At 50.6% G+C, this 14,763-nt stretch overlaps 2 protein-coding genes across 2 annotated transcripts; one reads left to right on the top strand and one right to left on the bottom strand.

Moving 5' to 3' along the window:
• Nucleotides 1–2,839: 2,839 nt before the first annotated feature.
• ETH_00021750 (uncharacterized protein) lies at nucleotides 2,840–6,186 on the top strand (the record flags this gene model as incomplete). Its single annotated transcript, XM_013373317.1, has 4 exons — nucleotides 2,840–3,151; nucleotides 3,334–3,400; nucleotides 4,158–4,397; nucleotides 5,096–6,186. 4 exons carry the CDS (start codon nucleotides 2,840–2,842, stop codon nucleotides 6,184–6,186), a joined length of 1,710 nt encoding a protein of 569 aa, XP_013228771.1.
• A 4,985-nt stretch (nucleotides 6,187–11,171) lies between these two features.
• ETH_00021745 (cysteine desulfurase, putative) lies at nucleotides 11,172–14,268 on the bottom strand (the record flags this gene model as incomplete). Its single annotated transcript, XM_013373316.1, has 8 exons — nucleotides 11,172–11,303; nucleotides 11,553–11,683; nucleotides 11,837–12,122; nucleotides 12,342–12,454; nucleotides 13,207–13,321; nucleotides 13,621–13,683; nucleotides 13,922–14,011; nucleotides 14,188–14,268. The coding sequence occupies 8 exons, from the start codon at nucleotides 14,266–14,268 to the stop codon at nucleotides 11,172–11,174; spliced, it is 1,011 nt and encodes a 336-aa protein (XP_013228770.1).
• Nucleotides 14,269–14,763: the final 495 nt, after the last annotated feature.

The following is a 14,763-nucleotide window of genomic DNA, read 5'->3' as shown; positions in this document are numbered from 1 at the left end:
TACCCGAGAAGCTAGTAACCCATGAGGAGGGACTGCGATACAAGGCAGTCGGGCCGGCTCCAGGGATGCAGCATACTGAGGAAGTTTTGACAATGCATTGTCTACGTGCCTTCTTTCATCTTGTAAAAAGTTGCCCTAAAATAGTGGAACTTTGCAGGCAGATCAAAGGCAACAGTGCCCCGCATTGCCTAGGTGTTTGGAAGCGCTCAGCTGCCGTATGCGAGTGAGAGCCTGATATCTCTGCGTCCTGTCACCATGAACGTGCAATAAGTGGTGGCACAATTCTAGAGCTGCGACTAAAGCTACACGTTCCTGGCTGTACGACGAAACGTTTGGCTAGCTCATGCTCCCGGCTGGACTAAGAATACCACTGAGTCCTTCCTCACGCTCGAGGGCCACTTACATCACATAGCAAAAGGCACCAATATATAGCGCGAAATATGTAATATTGTTCCCGAACCATGTAATTGAGGAAATGCTACTCAACGCTTTGTACAGAGTAGGCTCCGGCCCTTCCGCAGGGAGAGGGCGCATCCGTCCCTGTGGGGTTAACGAGGGAGCATGACAGAGGCGATGTAGCTAGCTTGCCTGCTAATAAGACAACGTGATGCTCCAGTATCCAAGATCTCATCGCAGCTGTGCGTAATAGCATCCAGCGGAACAGCTGGGGTTGTTCGCAAACTACTAAGCATAGTCTCGGTAGTCGAACCTTCATACACGGCAGCTCACGCCTCCAATGTGGCACAATTTTTAAGCATTTGGGCAGGCTGGTCCTTGACTTTGTGCCGCCAGGCACTTGACTTCCATTTTGTGGCTCACTAACTGTATATTCATTTAGCTCTCTTGTTGGCGCATTTCCATGCTTCCCTACTTTCAGCTGAGCGTCGACTGTGCTACTTGACGGTGTGAAACTCCTCAAGAACTACTTAAAGCACTATCAAAAGTTAATTAAACTCAGATGGCCTTTTTTCTGTGCATTTCCAGATGGAGGTTGGTGGAAGCCGTGCCTGTGGATCGTTTCTGGTGGTTGCGCAAGATAGTGTCCGTGCGTATGATAATCCTGGTTTGCATCATCCACTTCAAGCTTCTGGCAGATCCTGTCACCTTGTGGATGAAGTTTATCCCCGAGATAGTTACGTTTCTAGTAAATGCGCCGATACGTTCAATACGCACAAATATCAACAGGCATGAAAGAATGAAAGAATGAGCGGAGCAAGCTTTCCAATAAAAAAAAAGTCCGCGTAGAGAAAATGAGTCACCCTATGGAATCCTGAAACACCTGCACAAAGAATGTTCCATGCAATCTGGAATAGCAGTGAAAGAAAAATTGAATAATGAAAGTCAAGCACCCATGCAAAGCATCCCCAAAACGTTTAGAGGCATCTTTGAAATGCGACCATTGTTTTAGTTCACAGAAGTTTGAAGATGCAAAACGACTCTAAAATACACAGACTACAAAGTTTCTGTTTAAGCAGCAGGTGCAGAGGAAGACGATGCAACGCGCTTGGTCACTCAAGAGAAGATGCAAATGAGGAACAACGAAAGGACTGGGCCATCTCGTCACGCACCTTTAAACTGCCCAGAACTTCTCACAACCAGCGCTCAGTATTTGCTGTATGTATTCTTGATTTTCAGACTGAGACGCATGGAGTCAAGAGCACTAGCTTGCCCTCCTCAAGGGGAGCGCCTCCACTGGTTCGCATTTGGTGTTACTATGCGCGAATACGAGATAGCTCATATGGAAAACTCCTTATGACACTACCTGGTCAATAGTTGTCTATGAAACAGATCCTTTGTGAGCACAAAGGAGTGGATCACTAACGATTCACTGTTAATCCCCCGATCCCCACCTTCACTGCGCTGTAGGACGAGCAGAATCCGGGCACCCCAGGGGCTTAAAGGCCTTTTCGTTGTATATGTTGCCCTTATGGTGCACAGTTGATACTCTCAAGTCATTTTGCAGCACACGTGTTTGCTAAACTCTCTCTCTGCCCGCAACGGGACAGTGCTGCGCTTGGCCGTCTGGACCCTGGGGCGTTTCACCATGATCACTAGGCTTCAGCATGGATGCAGAAGCCTTAAAAATTTGATAGGTGGTTCAAGGCAATATGCAATCAACGCTGAAAAGCAAGTACAGTTTCTAAGACACTGGCTAATCTCAGCATGCAGCTCGAAGGCGCTCCACAGGAAGCCACAAAGAGTGGGACCAAAGTACCCATGGATCCTTCAAAAAAGAATGAGAGGAAAGTCTGAGCCTTTCTAATGTCGCCGCATCTACAGATTACCTAATTATATTACTAATCCAACCCCCACAACTAACGGAGAGCTGGAGCGCTTGGCAAAACTGGCCCTGGGGGAGAGTTGGGGGGTCAAAAGGGCTTGGAAGAGGCTATATAGGTTGGCTTTAAGTATACATAAGGGTTTTACGCATAAGTATATACGGAAAATGGGAAGAAACGAACACAATTAGGGTAGCGTTCCACTTGGCATGTGGTGGCAGAGTAAGGCCCAGCCCCTGGGACTGACCGTATGAACTGCGGTATTGTGTGGACTCTGCGTCACTTCACTTCAGAGTATATTCTAAAGCATATTTACGAAAACCTGGGTTGTTATTGCATTTGTTGGTCAACTCCTGACTAATTTGCCCCCCGTCGATCCTCAGACTGTGCTGCTTGCTGCTGCTGGCGGTCGATCTGTTGCGGCGCACGATGTTCGATGGTTGACAGAGAGTTCCCAGCTGTATGCTTTCAGTAGCCTTTGTCTCTGTATGCCTTGGGGACCTTCTTTGCAGTCACTCTGAGCCCCTTGAGGAGCCGGGTGACCCGAACCCTTTCCAACGATGAGGCGTGACGCCGCTTACTGCCTTTTCTGCTTCACGCTTGCTCTGTCTCTACCCGTACGCGGCAGCGAGCGCTTCTACAGTGATAAATCTCAAGAGCCATATCAGCAGCACCGCCAGCCCGCGGGCTTGAACTCTCCAGGCGTTTTGGGACCCTCCGCCGGACTCTCCCCTGTTCCAGAGGGTCCTGAGGGAGCTTCCTCTGGGGTTTCCTCGAGCCCCTTCGGCCCCCCTACCCCTTCCCACAGCAATCCCAGCCCCCGGTACAATTTGCTTGACAAGCTCTCCACAAAGTTGTACGAAACAACTGATGTAAGCCCACCAGCACACCAACCAAGACAGAAGCTGCATGGCGCTGCGCCGCGATCCAGGTTTCTTGCTTGCTTATGAGCAGCGCTTAGAGAAGGCCCGTGGAAACTGCTACAAATCAACTGCAGCATTTTTGTGGCATCTTGTGTACTTGTCTTCCCCCCGTGTCTTGCGCTTCCCCGCAGCTTTCTTCCGATGAATCCACACAAGATGACCACTCCGTCTCGGACGACGCATGGAGTACTGCCGTTGGTAAATATGAGCATTTTCTTTGGATTTAAGGATCTGGGCTTGGAACTTAGGGCTCAGAATAAAAAAAGAACTAATGCCCAGTTTTAGGGTTTAGGGATTGGGCCTTAGTGCAGAGAGCCTCTTCAAGTGACAGTTAATCTGCAGCTAACGTTCAGGAAATGCTTCGTGGTCTATTCTATTCATGGTTTTGCTTCTGAGGGAGGATTGCGTGATGATGGCTTTTATTTATTTCCTCTCTTGCCGTGTATGGGTCTGCTTATCCATGAGTGCTGCTCTGAAGTGTTGGCGTGTTTTTCTCTACCATTTCCGCTTTGCCTGGTTTCGTATATTCTTTCGTGATTGGCTCTCATCTCAACTGAAGCTTCTTCTTCTCTTTTTTTTCAGTTTATCCCTTTCCCCCCCACTTGGCAGACGCAAGAGTGGTGCACATTTTTGTGGCCCTTGTGTTTCCTCTTTGTCGCGTTTTCCTCCCTTGTTTTCACACTTTCTTGCATTTCTTCATTTCTGTTTGCCTTTCAAGCTTTGCTTCACTCAATGCAATATTTCTCTGTGCGCCGCTGCATTCCTTCTTGTTGGCCGTAATTTGAATTCATCAACTTGTGCCTTTATGTACTTCTGCGGCATGCCCGTCGGATGTCTACATGTGAATTTTCCTGCTTGTTCGTTTCAATCTTCTTTATGTTATTTGTGAATTTTCTTATCTAAATATTCTTTTATTGTACATGTGCCTCTGCTGCTTTCGCCTGCCTTTCCGCAGAGCCAGCCGAGGAAGACCCGGTGACAGACGCGGACTTGAATTGTGCCCCCAGCAAGTTCTTATCCCCCGTGGGCCATGCACGGTCAATAGGGGAGGCCTCGGAGTTGTTGCTGGCCTTCAAGGCCTTCGCAAAACAGTCGGCAGCAGCAGCAGCAGCGCACAAAAAGAAAAAGATGCTCATCTTCGTCACTGCAGGCACCGGCGAGGAGCTCATTGGTAACCGGCAGATTTCACAGAGATGTGAGTGCAAGCTCACGTGCTGTGCAGTATCTGTTTTCATACATTTAAAGCTTTATCTTGGAACTATTTCGATTCCGCAACTGCCTCCAGTGGATATGTGGTGTTGTGCTTCTTTTTCGTGCTGGCTCGCATTGTTTTCGTGTGGTCTCATGCCCCATGTGTGCTGATTTTGTGTGTTTGCAAGTTCCTATCTCGTTTGTTTATCAGATCTGTCGGAATAGTGTTCGGCATTCCAGTCATTCCAGTTATTCGATATCAGTCTTGCATCGTATCTCTTATTGGCTTCAGTGATCACTAAGCTGGATCGGCTTTCTGTTGGCAGCCTGCATAGATGTCATAGATGTTTCTTTTGACGAGTCATTCGTGCTTCGCACTTGCGTCTGTTTTCCTATTCTTGCTTTGCTCCGTCTTGTCTCCCCCTGTGCGCCATTCTGTTGGCTTTCCCGAAGTTTTCGTGCATGTCCATCACTTGTGTTGGCGCCAGGCAGTGCATGCTTTCTGTGTAGACGGCTGTTTCTGTTCCGGTGCACCTTTGTTGGCGTATTTGTATCTGGCATGACGTAGAAACACGCTTGAATCAAGTACGCCCTGTACATGCTTGCTTATGCACGTGCTCTTAATACTTGCTGATCACGGATACGTGTACGTGTATAGTGTATTTATGTGGTCTTCTCTTTGTCTGCTTTGTCTCTGTGTAGTGGTGGTGCAGCCCACAGTGCGCAAGAAACGCACGGGTTTTTTCAACCCGAGCGACGGCGTGGCGGAGCTGAGCGACGACGGCCGACTGCAGGTGGAGCTATTGCACGAACTGTTCACACGATTTGTAAAGCAAACGAAGGACTTGCCTGCAGAGCAGCGGCGGCAGGCTTGCGTGGACGTATTCCTGACCTCTACGCTTCAGTCAGGAGTTGAGACGTGTCTCGAGGTTTTCACGGGGATCCTGGAGCCTCTTTCTTGCCATGGAGGAACCACTTCCAGCCCTTTGGCCTCATCTCATGCAGACGGCTACCTTTGCTCCAGTGTCCGCTTCGTGACGATTCCCCATCTTCGCGAGGTTGTTGAGACGGCTGGAGACATAGGCGAGTCTCTGCCTGTTGTCTTGAAGAAAACAAAAAACCTTCGGGTGCAAAACGGGTTTCAGAGAGATGTGTTCGATTGTATTGTGGCAAATTACGGAATGTGGTGGAAAAAGCAGCAGCTGGGGGCTCTAGGAACCCCAAGGCCCCACGGGTTTCCAGGGGGCCCCCGCCCATCAGGCTCACTCGATGTTGCTGTAGACACGGGGTTTCCCGGAGGCCGCTCTGTTGGGGGCCCTGTGGAGGCGCAGTTGGCAGCCCTGGAAGCTGCCGTTGGGGGCAAGAGCGTGGACACGGCAGCGCTGAAGTTTATGGAAGATTTGGATCGTCTGTCTTACCCTAAGGGATTTCAGTGCTCGCGACGGCTCGACAATCTGGTGCGTACATTTTCGTTCCTGAAAGAGTCAGCGCGGCAGGAGCCCTCTGTGCAGCGGGCAGTGTGGGCCATGCCAGAGGAAATGGAGAGTGACTACGTAGAGTCCGACGGAAGCGTGTTGCGCAGAGGCCTCTCGCTGCTGCGTTCACTGTGTGCTGTCCAAACGGCCTCCCGTTTCCTGCTCACGTCTCATCCTAAATTTGTAGAAAGGCTCACAGGCCAGCCTATGGACAACGGAGAGCTCATGGCTTTCACCTTGGATTGTTCTGCGCTGTCAAAGAGCCTCCAAGAGGCAGGTTTCATTCCTTGGGAGGAACATATGCAGCACAAAGCCTAATGCGTACACATACACGCATCCTTACGGATCCCATATGCATATAACGGTGACTGCATGCGCCAACAGAAGCAGCTCGGGAAGCCCCCAACAAGGAACCAGCCAACAGAACAAGCGCTAGGACACCTTTAAGGAAGTAGCGAGGCCATTTGCGGGCCACAAGCTGTTCTGTGGGGCGGAATATGGGTTTGTAGAAGGAATGTGGGGCTTCCAGAGGGCCTTCAGTTTACAGAGCAGACGCGCAGAGCAAGGCGGCTGCTGAAGAGGCCGTAGCAACTGAGGGTGGCGCCTTGGGGCAGCGGCCCGAGCTACGGTGGCTGCACGCAATCCGAGGCACTGCTGGGTATTACTGCATGTTTGTTTGGGCCTTGTAATGGCTGAGTAGCCAAGAGGCCTCTTCAAATGGGGCTTTAAGTCGCTGGGTTAGAGCCAACGTGCCTAACTGAGGCGTACGTACAAATGGTAGACCTCCGCCTGTGAAAGTGCAGGAGTTGTGATGTCTGCGTCTGTGTGTGGACCTGTTTTTTCACAATGCATGCTGTCTTCCTGTGTATGTGTCTGTCATCTGCCTTCTTGGGTGTTTGTTGGATTTTATGCCCACTCTGATTGTGCGTTGCCCATGTGTTTCGGCTAAGTGTTTCCTATTGTTTGAATACGTACGCAGTCAGGCAACAACCCCCGAAGGCGCAGCCGTGTGGGTTCCATATGGCTGTCTCCTATATGTTACATCATTCGAGGCTCCCCATAAGCTGCCTGAAACGCGAACCAAGGTGTTTATGGACCGGGGAAACCAATTTGTAAATGGACCACATCATTTTGTTTAGTAGCCGTTGAACAGAATACCTCATTGCACTGACTTGTCAGAATATCATGTATTGTCAGAGGCAAGTTGAGCCAAGCGGGCAAGAAGCTTAGCGCAGCGCTTTTGTTTCTCAATTTTTGTAGGCATGCGGAAGTCCGCTTAGCGCAGCGCTTTTGTTTCTCAATTTTTGTAGGCATGCGGAAGTCCGCATAGCCGCACGCGCGCCTGCACTGCGCAAAGCGCGTACTCTCAGGAACTGAAGTGTTTATGAGTTGTGTGCACATAGCTGGAACTCACTAGATAAAGCATACATAGCTGGAAGTGACTGGGTGTGGCAGCACTCTCAGTAGGACATGAGACAGGATCCTCTCCTCTTACTGTAGCTAGCTACTGCAGGCTACACAAATAGTAGTATTCGCATGGTGCTTGTTGCCTGCGCTGTAGTCGCAGTGTTGCTATAGGCCGCTGCTGCTGGTGAAACGTGGCTGCTGCTAACCAGCCGAACACCACACAATATGCCGGGCCAGGCCAACACCTTGCAGAGTCTTTCACACGGCTGGATGCAGCGCGGGCTCTGGTGGGGGTGCTGTTAGGGTACGCCGGGTACGCCAAAGGGTATCGTACAGACAGCGTCGGGTGTCACGATAGTATGACAAGCGCCGTTAGGTGTTCCCCCACTCCCCTGAGCAGCAAACTAAAATGGCTCTTAGTCTGGTTAGAATGCACGGGTCTTAATTTGCTGACATGAATCTCGCCCGCTGAGGGTTCCTCTTCAGCTGTTCATTTGGTCCCTTGACCAATTGGTCCAGTTACGAGTTTCTCATTGGCATTGCATCCCCTCCGTCGAATAGCAAAAATGCCCGCTTCTTTAGTAGACGTCGCGCGCAGCACTACAATGCAGCCCAGAAATGGCCTTTAGGATTATACAATCCGGAATCTGTAGATAAATTTCATAAATATTAGTCAGGATCATACAAAGAAAATTAAGCATCTTGCAATCAGGGCCAGCTGGCAAGAGCCTTAGCTCAGTACAGGAGGTCTCCACAAGACTACGCGCCAATCAGCACCACCACGCACTACCACTTGCGCACTTGGTGTACTTTGTGCAATGTTGGGCTGCATGCGCGTCACCGCAGTTGCTGTCTTACGGAGAGGTTCCGTCTCACTATCGACTGCCTGACAAATTGAGCCAGTTGAGGCGTCTTGTGTCCTTGCCATCCTTCTTGTGCCCTTGCCATTCAACTGAAAGGCAGTGCAACCACGCTGTGATCGTGCGTTGACGGCAACATTTCCCTGTGCTAGCTAGCCATAACTGCATTTGGCTTTCTGTTCACAATGCCAATCTCTACCAAGACATTGGTGTACTTCAGTGCGAACTACGGCAAGAAGTTTTAAGGAGGGGCTCGGCTGGAGCTCTATAAACCTCTTCTCGCTCTTCGTGCATGGGAGCAAGGCGGTTGCGAAATGGAACAGAATCACTATACAAATATGTCTAGTGCATGCAAGACATAACTCCATAATTCTGGCCCCAAATTTCGCCGGGAGGGATCGAATTGGGAGAACTGCGGACCTAGCCATATAGTAGTGCCAGTAAGTTGGTTGCTACCGCTACTGCTGCTGCCATCACACTGTGGGGTATTTATGCTTGTGCTCTGAACAGCAGCCAAGAGAAAGTCCAAGGTCAAGCCAGGCTCCTCTGCAAGACTTTGGGGCAGCCAGAGCTCCGAATTAAGTGCACCGACTGTACAGCGTCATGGACCACATATGTGCGTAGATTGGCCTCTTTCGAGATGAGGAAAGAACCGACCTTCAAGGATCTTAGCTGAATCTAGTAGCCAACGCAGAGATATTTCGCATAGTAAAGGGCAGTGCATTTAGTGTCCCGGAAGAGTGTTCGTAACGAACATATATTGCAGTGACCAACAGTATCTCTTGAGCCATGCCGCGAAATATTTGGCAGCCAGACTGACGTGCCGGAAAGAAGTGAATATATGTTTAACTACTTCATGGCCGAGCTTCATGCCTTTACAGACCAACGCTCTCTAGGCCTGCGTACTCAGAAGTACAAAGATATCTTCGCCACTCTGGCTCACATTTTATCTTATATGTGAGTCCAAGCAGCGTGATAACTGTCATGAATGCGTGCTCAGCGCGACCTTTACTTGAATTTAGGACGAAACTGCCCGTTATTAATCCCACAAGGAAGGTATCCAGTTTGAGGCTGCTTCCAAAGCAGTGATACGGCTGGAATTTTGAATCTTTTCGCGATTCCTTTCTTGGTGGAACCAGAATCCATATATTACTATTTGTTCTCACATCCACGGTCGGCCAAGATCCCACTAACTGAACAGCTGGCACAACAATCTTCATTTGAGCTAGCTTTTCTACGGGCGCGCTAGTCGCCGGATGTTTGGTACTTTTCCTCCATTTCTTCTCCCAAAGCCTCTGGTCATCGTACACCAGTCCATGGGCAACATGCCCATTGCCCTGATTGGTGGAACGGAACTGAGATTTATTGAAGTGCCTCTCCAGATAGCTCATTACCTCAACCGCGGGAGTCGACGAAAAGAACACGAAACACGAAGGGGCGTCTGGAGCATAATTATGCTGCAACGTAGCAGTAGGAAGCAGGAAATTTATCCTTTCCCATGTTTCCTAACGAGCATAGAAATGTCCCACTTCAGAGAGCACATGTAGTCCTCGACAGGTCAACTGTACCGGCCAGTGAGTGGCTTGTACGAACTCCGCACGCGCTTGCCCACACGTTACATAAAGCTTCTTCTCAATAATATGAATACAATATTGTACACAATTCTACATCTCTCGTTTCATGTAGTTCAAGGTAGTGTTCTCAGCAGACGCCCACGGAGGTAGCTTTAGTAACTCTCCTCCCCCTACAGCGAATTGCCTTCTTTTACGAGGCATCAATAATCAGTTTTCTCAATTACATTTAGAGGGAAATGCGAGGAAGGCATACCCGACTAAACCAACACTTATTGAAGCTACGTTTTGAGGGCATAGTTCACTTCCGTACGAACTGAGCGTGTCTTCTCTGGAGCCTTGGAGACTCTATACATGCTGAAGCTTTCCGTTCGCTTCTCCCACCATTCCGACTACAAGGCATACATAGAGATGTATCATATAGGACTTACTTGATCCAAAATAAAAGTGGGCTGATTTTGCCAACATTCACATCAGGCTGTTCCGGCAGCTCTCTCGAGATAAAAGAAGCAAGCAAACTGGGGACAAAACGAGCCCAACGAACTTTTCATGAGTAGTTGCATGCGTGTGTGCAACGGCACATGCGTTTGTGCATGTATGAACAGCTGCAGAGCGCTGCATGCGTCTAAAGCTGGCCCGCGCCAACATAATGAAGAAGTGAGGCACAGGCAATGTTCGCATTGTTGGAAACAGCCAACGGCTTAAAATGAAGACACGCATTGTTGGAAACAGCCAATGGCTTAAAATGAAGACAGGAGATCTCACAATATGAGCGTGGCTGTGTGTGTTTGTGTCCGTTTCAAATAAGAAAGTCTATGCAAAGCTACATAAAGGACAGCCTGGGCCAAAGAGAAGCCCAGTGGAACGGGGGCCCCAATGCTGGCAGCAAAATATGCGCACTGAGCATTGGTTCATGCCCTCCCCCAAGAAAAAGGAACTGCTGCTGCGGCAGTCGTCCGTGGAGTAACGAAGGCATGCAGCATCCCCCAAGTTCTAATTTGGGACCCCTTTGAGTTGCAGCAGCTGATGAGACACCAACAGTTTGGCAACTCTACGAGCAGCATCAGCAGCCTCGAAAGGGGACGTCCACCGGCCTGTACAAAATAAGGGATCCCACAAAAACAGCAAATAGATTTTGGCTAAAAGACAAAAGCAGCAAATATATTTTGGCTCATCGTAGTTTCCCGAGACTAACCAGCTCGAAGCACAATGCACCCCAAAAATTGTACTGTGGAACAGGAAGGCGCTTTCCACTTGCAGACGGCGTGCTGCCGTTCCTCCAAAACTAAACCAGCAGGGCTTTTCTGCTGGAGCTTCTGGCTCCATTCTGTGTGTCTCCGATTCAGCAGAAATGAAACATGATGACGCCAGAGTTGAGTTTAATACCAGTCTAAAGGAGACTAGTGGTACACGAATAATGTAAAAACATGTGCTTGTGTATCTATTTTGGGGCCTTCTTGCCTCTTTACTCACCCACACTTATGCGCAGAGAGCCCACTGCCCACTCATCGAGATGGCCCATAGCCAACAAAGTCCCTGACGCCGTCTTGCACTCGTGGCAGCTCACCCCAGCCGAGACAAACAGCCGTTCTTCTTCCTGCAGAAGTGAATGCAGAAGTGCATGCAGGCGCAGTTGTAGTCATGGGTCACCAAGCCATGCTGTGACGGCTCACGCCAGCAATCAAACACCCATTCTGAGAAAAGGCAGAAAATCAGGGCGGCCCAGACTGAGGCATGCATGCGCGCGTGGCTGCAAAAGCTTATTTTTTGCATGCACGGATGTATGCATTCAACGGAATAGCCATTCGGAGCCCTGAACTGAGCAAGGCTCTTGGGCGGCTCTCACAGAAAGCGCATTTGCTATTTCAAAGCCACTCGCGCCCCAAATCGATATGTGAATAGTCCCCGGCAGCCACTGCTGCTGCACTTGTGCGTCGGCTGCCCCAAGAGGGCCATTGAAACGCACAGCAGCAGCAACTGCAGCAACCACACACATGCAACACACAGCCACGGCCTTCAAAACTACACGCGAAGTTACCGACTCACAGGATACTGTGCTACACAGAGTCGCTCCCCTCCTGTATGGGCCTTGTGCTACATCTAGTTAAAGTGGATACAGCTGAAACTTACGTAGCTGCCTGCTGCTTTTTGTGTCCTGCTCCAAAGTCGCCCAAAAAGCCTCCACGAATACTTTGGCGGTGAAGGCAAGCTTGCTCGGGTGGGGAGGATGGGCCGCGAGGGCCCCTGTCTCCTTGGTTTGGTTTGCTTCTGAACTGTCCAGCTCGTTGCTGGAGGCTGCTGCGGCAGCGGCAGCTATTTGCTGCTGTGTGCAGGGCCACTCAGGTGCCGCCCAGCTCTTCTGCACCAACTCAAGGGCCCTGGCGAGGCCCACAATGTAGGCAACGTTCTCTGTCCCCTTAATACAAGCAAACAGGCCTAGAAACTTAAGCGTTGTGCCCGCAAATAGACCACTGGTCATCTCAAGGCTCAGTAAGGCAGAAATACTGTGTGGGGGCTCATGCCAGCGCTAGTCCCTGCAGTAACTTAAAGCGTGCATCTTAAGACAAGCCTATCACCATGATTCCTCTAAGCTAACGTGTAGGCACTAAGCCTCCAGACTGGGAATGCTGCTCACCCCCCTAAGGCCGCTTTCTTGACCGCCACCAAGAATCAAGGGGGGCAGATTGATGCCTTCCCGAATGTACAGAGCCCCAACTCCCTTCGGTGCGTAGACTTTGTGGCCCGCAACTGAAAAGCACAGCCGAAAGGCGCAAAATACCCACATATTTAATACTGGATACTGTGACTGTAGCCAATGAGAGCATACGGTGTGGAAAGTATGTTTTGTTTTGTGAAACAAAGTACATATTTCGGAACGAAAGTAAGATTGCGATTCAAACAGTGCAAGGCAGAGCTACAACAACTGGAAATGAAGTGAGTGCAAGGCACAAAAGCTGCAAGAGAAGCGTGTTTCAGAAAGGGAAGGGGAAAAAACACAAACATTAAATCCGTGCAATGCATGCATTCTCCACCCCACGACACCAGGTAAGGCCAGGCTTTACACGCGCAGCTCTGGCTGCGAAAACAAAGATGCAAACGGCCTGAAGGCCAGGCGCTAACAGGTACAAAGGCAAGTAAACAAAAGAGTGAATCAAAAGGAAGCACAAGGGGACAATAAAATAGAAAAGCGCATTCCAAATGGCAAATAAGACACAGAGAAACACGAGCAAAACGGGAGGCAAACTGCGGGGTTAGAGACTTGATGCATGAGCACAAGAAGGCTGCCTTCGGTCTTCTTGCATGCGTGTTTACAGTGAGAGGCAAGCAGCTGTGTCAGCTTCTAGCGTAGTCGATAGCGGCAAGACGGATACGGTGCTTTTAAGCTGCCGCTACTGCTGGTGAAGCTGCTGCCACTGCTGCTACAGCTGCAGCAGCATCAGCTGCTACTGCTGCTGCGTTGCGGATGTCCCTGCATACGCTACACTGGTGCTGTACCTCACCTGTTAAGAGGTCCACACCTAGGGAAACGGGCTGTACAGCCACCTTGCCCATGGCCTGCGACGCATCTGCATGGACGAGAGCATCTGGGCAAATCCGGCGGGCCACTGACACCACCTGCAAAGGGCCCCGCAGAGCAGCAGCAACGGCAGCAGCAACAGCAAAGTCAACCCAACGTATAATGCACACACTGGCCTACGGAGAACAGAAAAAGAGGTTATGAAACCTCAAACAGTTCCCCAGTCCTCGGCTGGTGCCTTCTTTTGCTTGACAGAAACCAGGTCACAATGCATCGCTGCAAGTACCCATTCATACAAGTACACAAGCACTCTTGAGACTAAGCAAACAAACAGTTAAAGATACAAGTACACATCTGCAGATAAATATAGTATAGGCATTTGCTCCCCGCTGCATACCTCTCGTATCGGCTGCACCACTCCAACCTCGCCGTTTGCAAGAGGGATGCTTATGAGAATTGTCTGTACACACAAAGCCACCCCGACTAGAGCCCCTGGGGCAGCCCCTCCCACAGAGAGCGTCTGAGGCCCCGCACGCCACATAACAGCTACAGTGCAGCAGCAGGAAGCGAGAAGCAGCAGAGCAGCCGCAGCAAACGAACCAGCGCTTGCAACAAAAGAAGCAGCAGCAGCAGCAGCAGCAGCAAACAGAAGCGATAGTGGCAGCACATGACTTTGACTGGATGCGTGACCCACTCACATCAGCAGTAAGAAGAGCCTTAAAGGCCCCAAGGTCTATGAGGCCCGAAGAGAGGACTGGACACAGAATCAGCTCAAAGCCCTCTTCATCCTGCAGCGCAGCAGTTCGCAGTTGAACAAAACGGTGGTCGTCCAGCTGCACGGCAAGCCTCTAGTGCCGAATGTGAGGCTGCTGCAGCTGCTGCTGCTGCTGCTGGCCTTGGCTCGCGAGGCCGGAAAGCTTTACTAGGGGCCCCCAACTCAACAGTAGGGGCTGAATCTGGGGACATCAACTGGACAAGGGCCTCCCTTGGGGTCGCCTGGGGCCCACTTTGCGAAGGCCCTAGCCGGGGGCAAGGGGAATGACATGGCCCGAATAGCTAACAGACTACAGAGGGCCTTTTGGGGGCCCCTTAGGGGCCCCCGTTAAACTACAGCTTAAAGGCAATACTGACGGAGGGAGGCACGGGAAGGCTAGGGGACCCAAGGCCAGCTTAGGGGCCCCTCTGAGGACCCCCAAGCTGGCCCTGGGGTGTTTAAAATACCCTTAAAAAGGAACAAAATGAAATGAAGGGAAGAATAAAGTACTGACGCGGAGGTACTCGCAGACGCGCAGGACTGCCGGGTGCTCCATAGCACAGGTCACTATGCGGCCCGGCGAGGGCCCCTTGAGCCTCTTAAGTTTGGCCCCTGATTTCAGTGCCCAGTTAATGCTTTCTGCACCATTAAGTCACAAAAAACCAGCAGCACAGCAGCTTTTTTAAAGAGTTGCATAAAAGCTGGGGCCCCCGCTGCACCGCGCACACCCAGCTACGTTCTCGGGCCACCCACAGTGCTGCTGTGGGGGCCCCCGCTGCTGCAGCG

Source organism: Eimeria tenella, genomic scaffold (assembly GCF_000499545.2).
Source record: "Eimeria tenella Houghton genomic scaffold, Eth_scaff131, whole genome shotgun sequence".
NCBI classification, from domain to species: domain Eukaryota; phylum Apicomplexa; class Conoidasida; order Eucoccidiorida; family Eimeriidae; genus Eimeria; species Eimeria tenella.
Note: the sequence above shows the minus strand (reverse complement) of the source record. Positions and strands in the feature narration are given on the sequence as shown.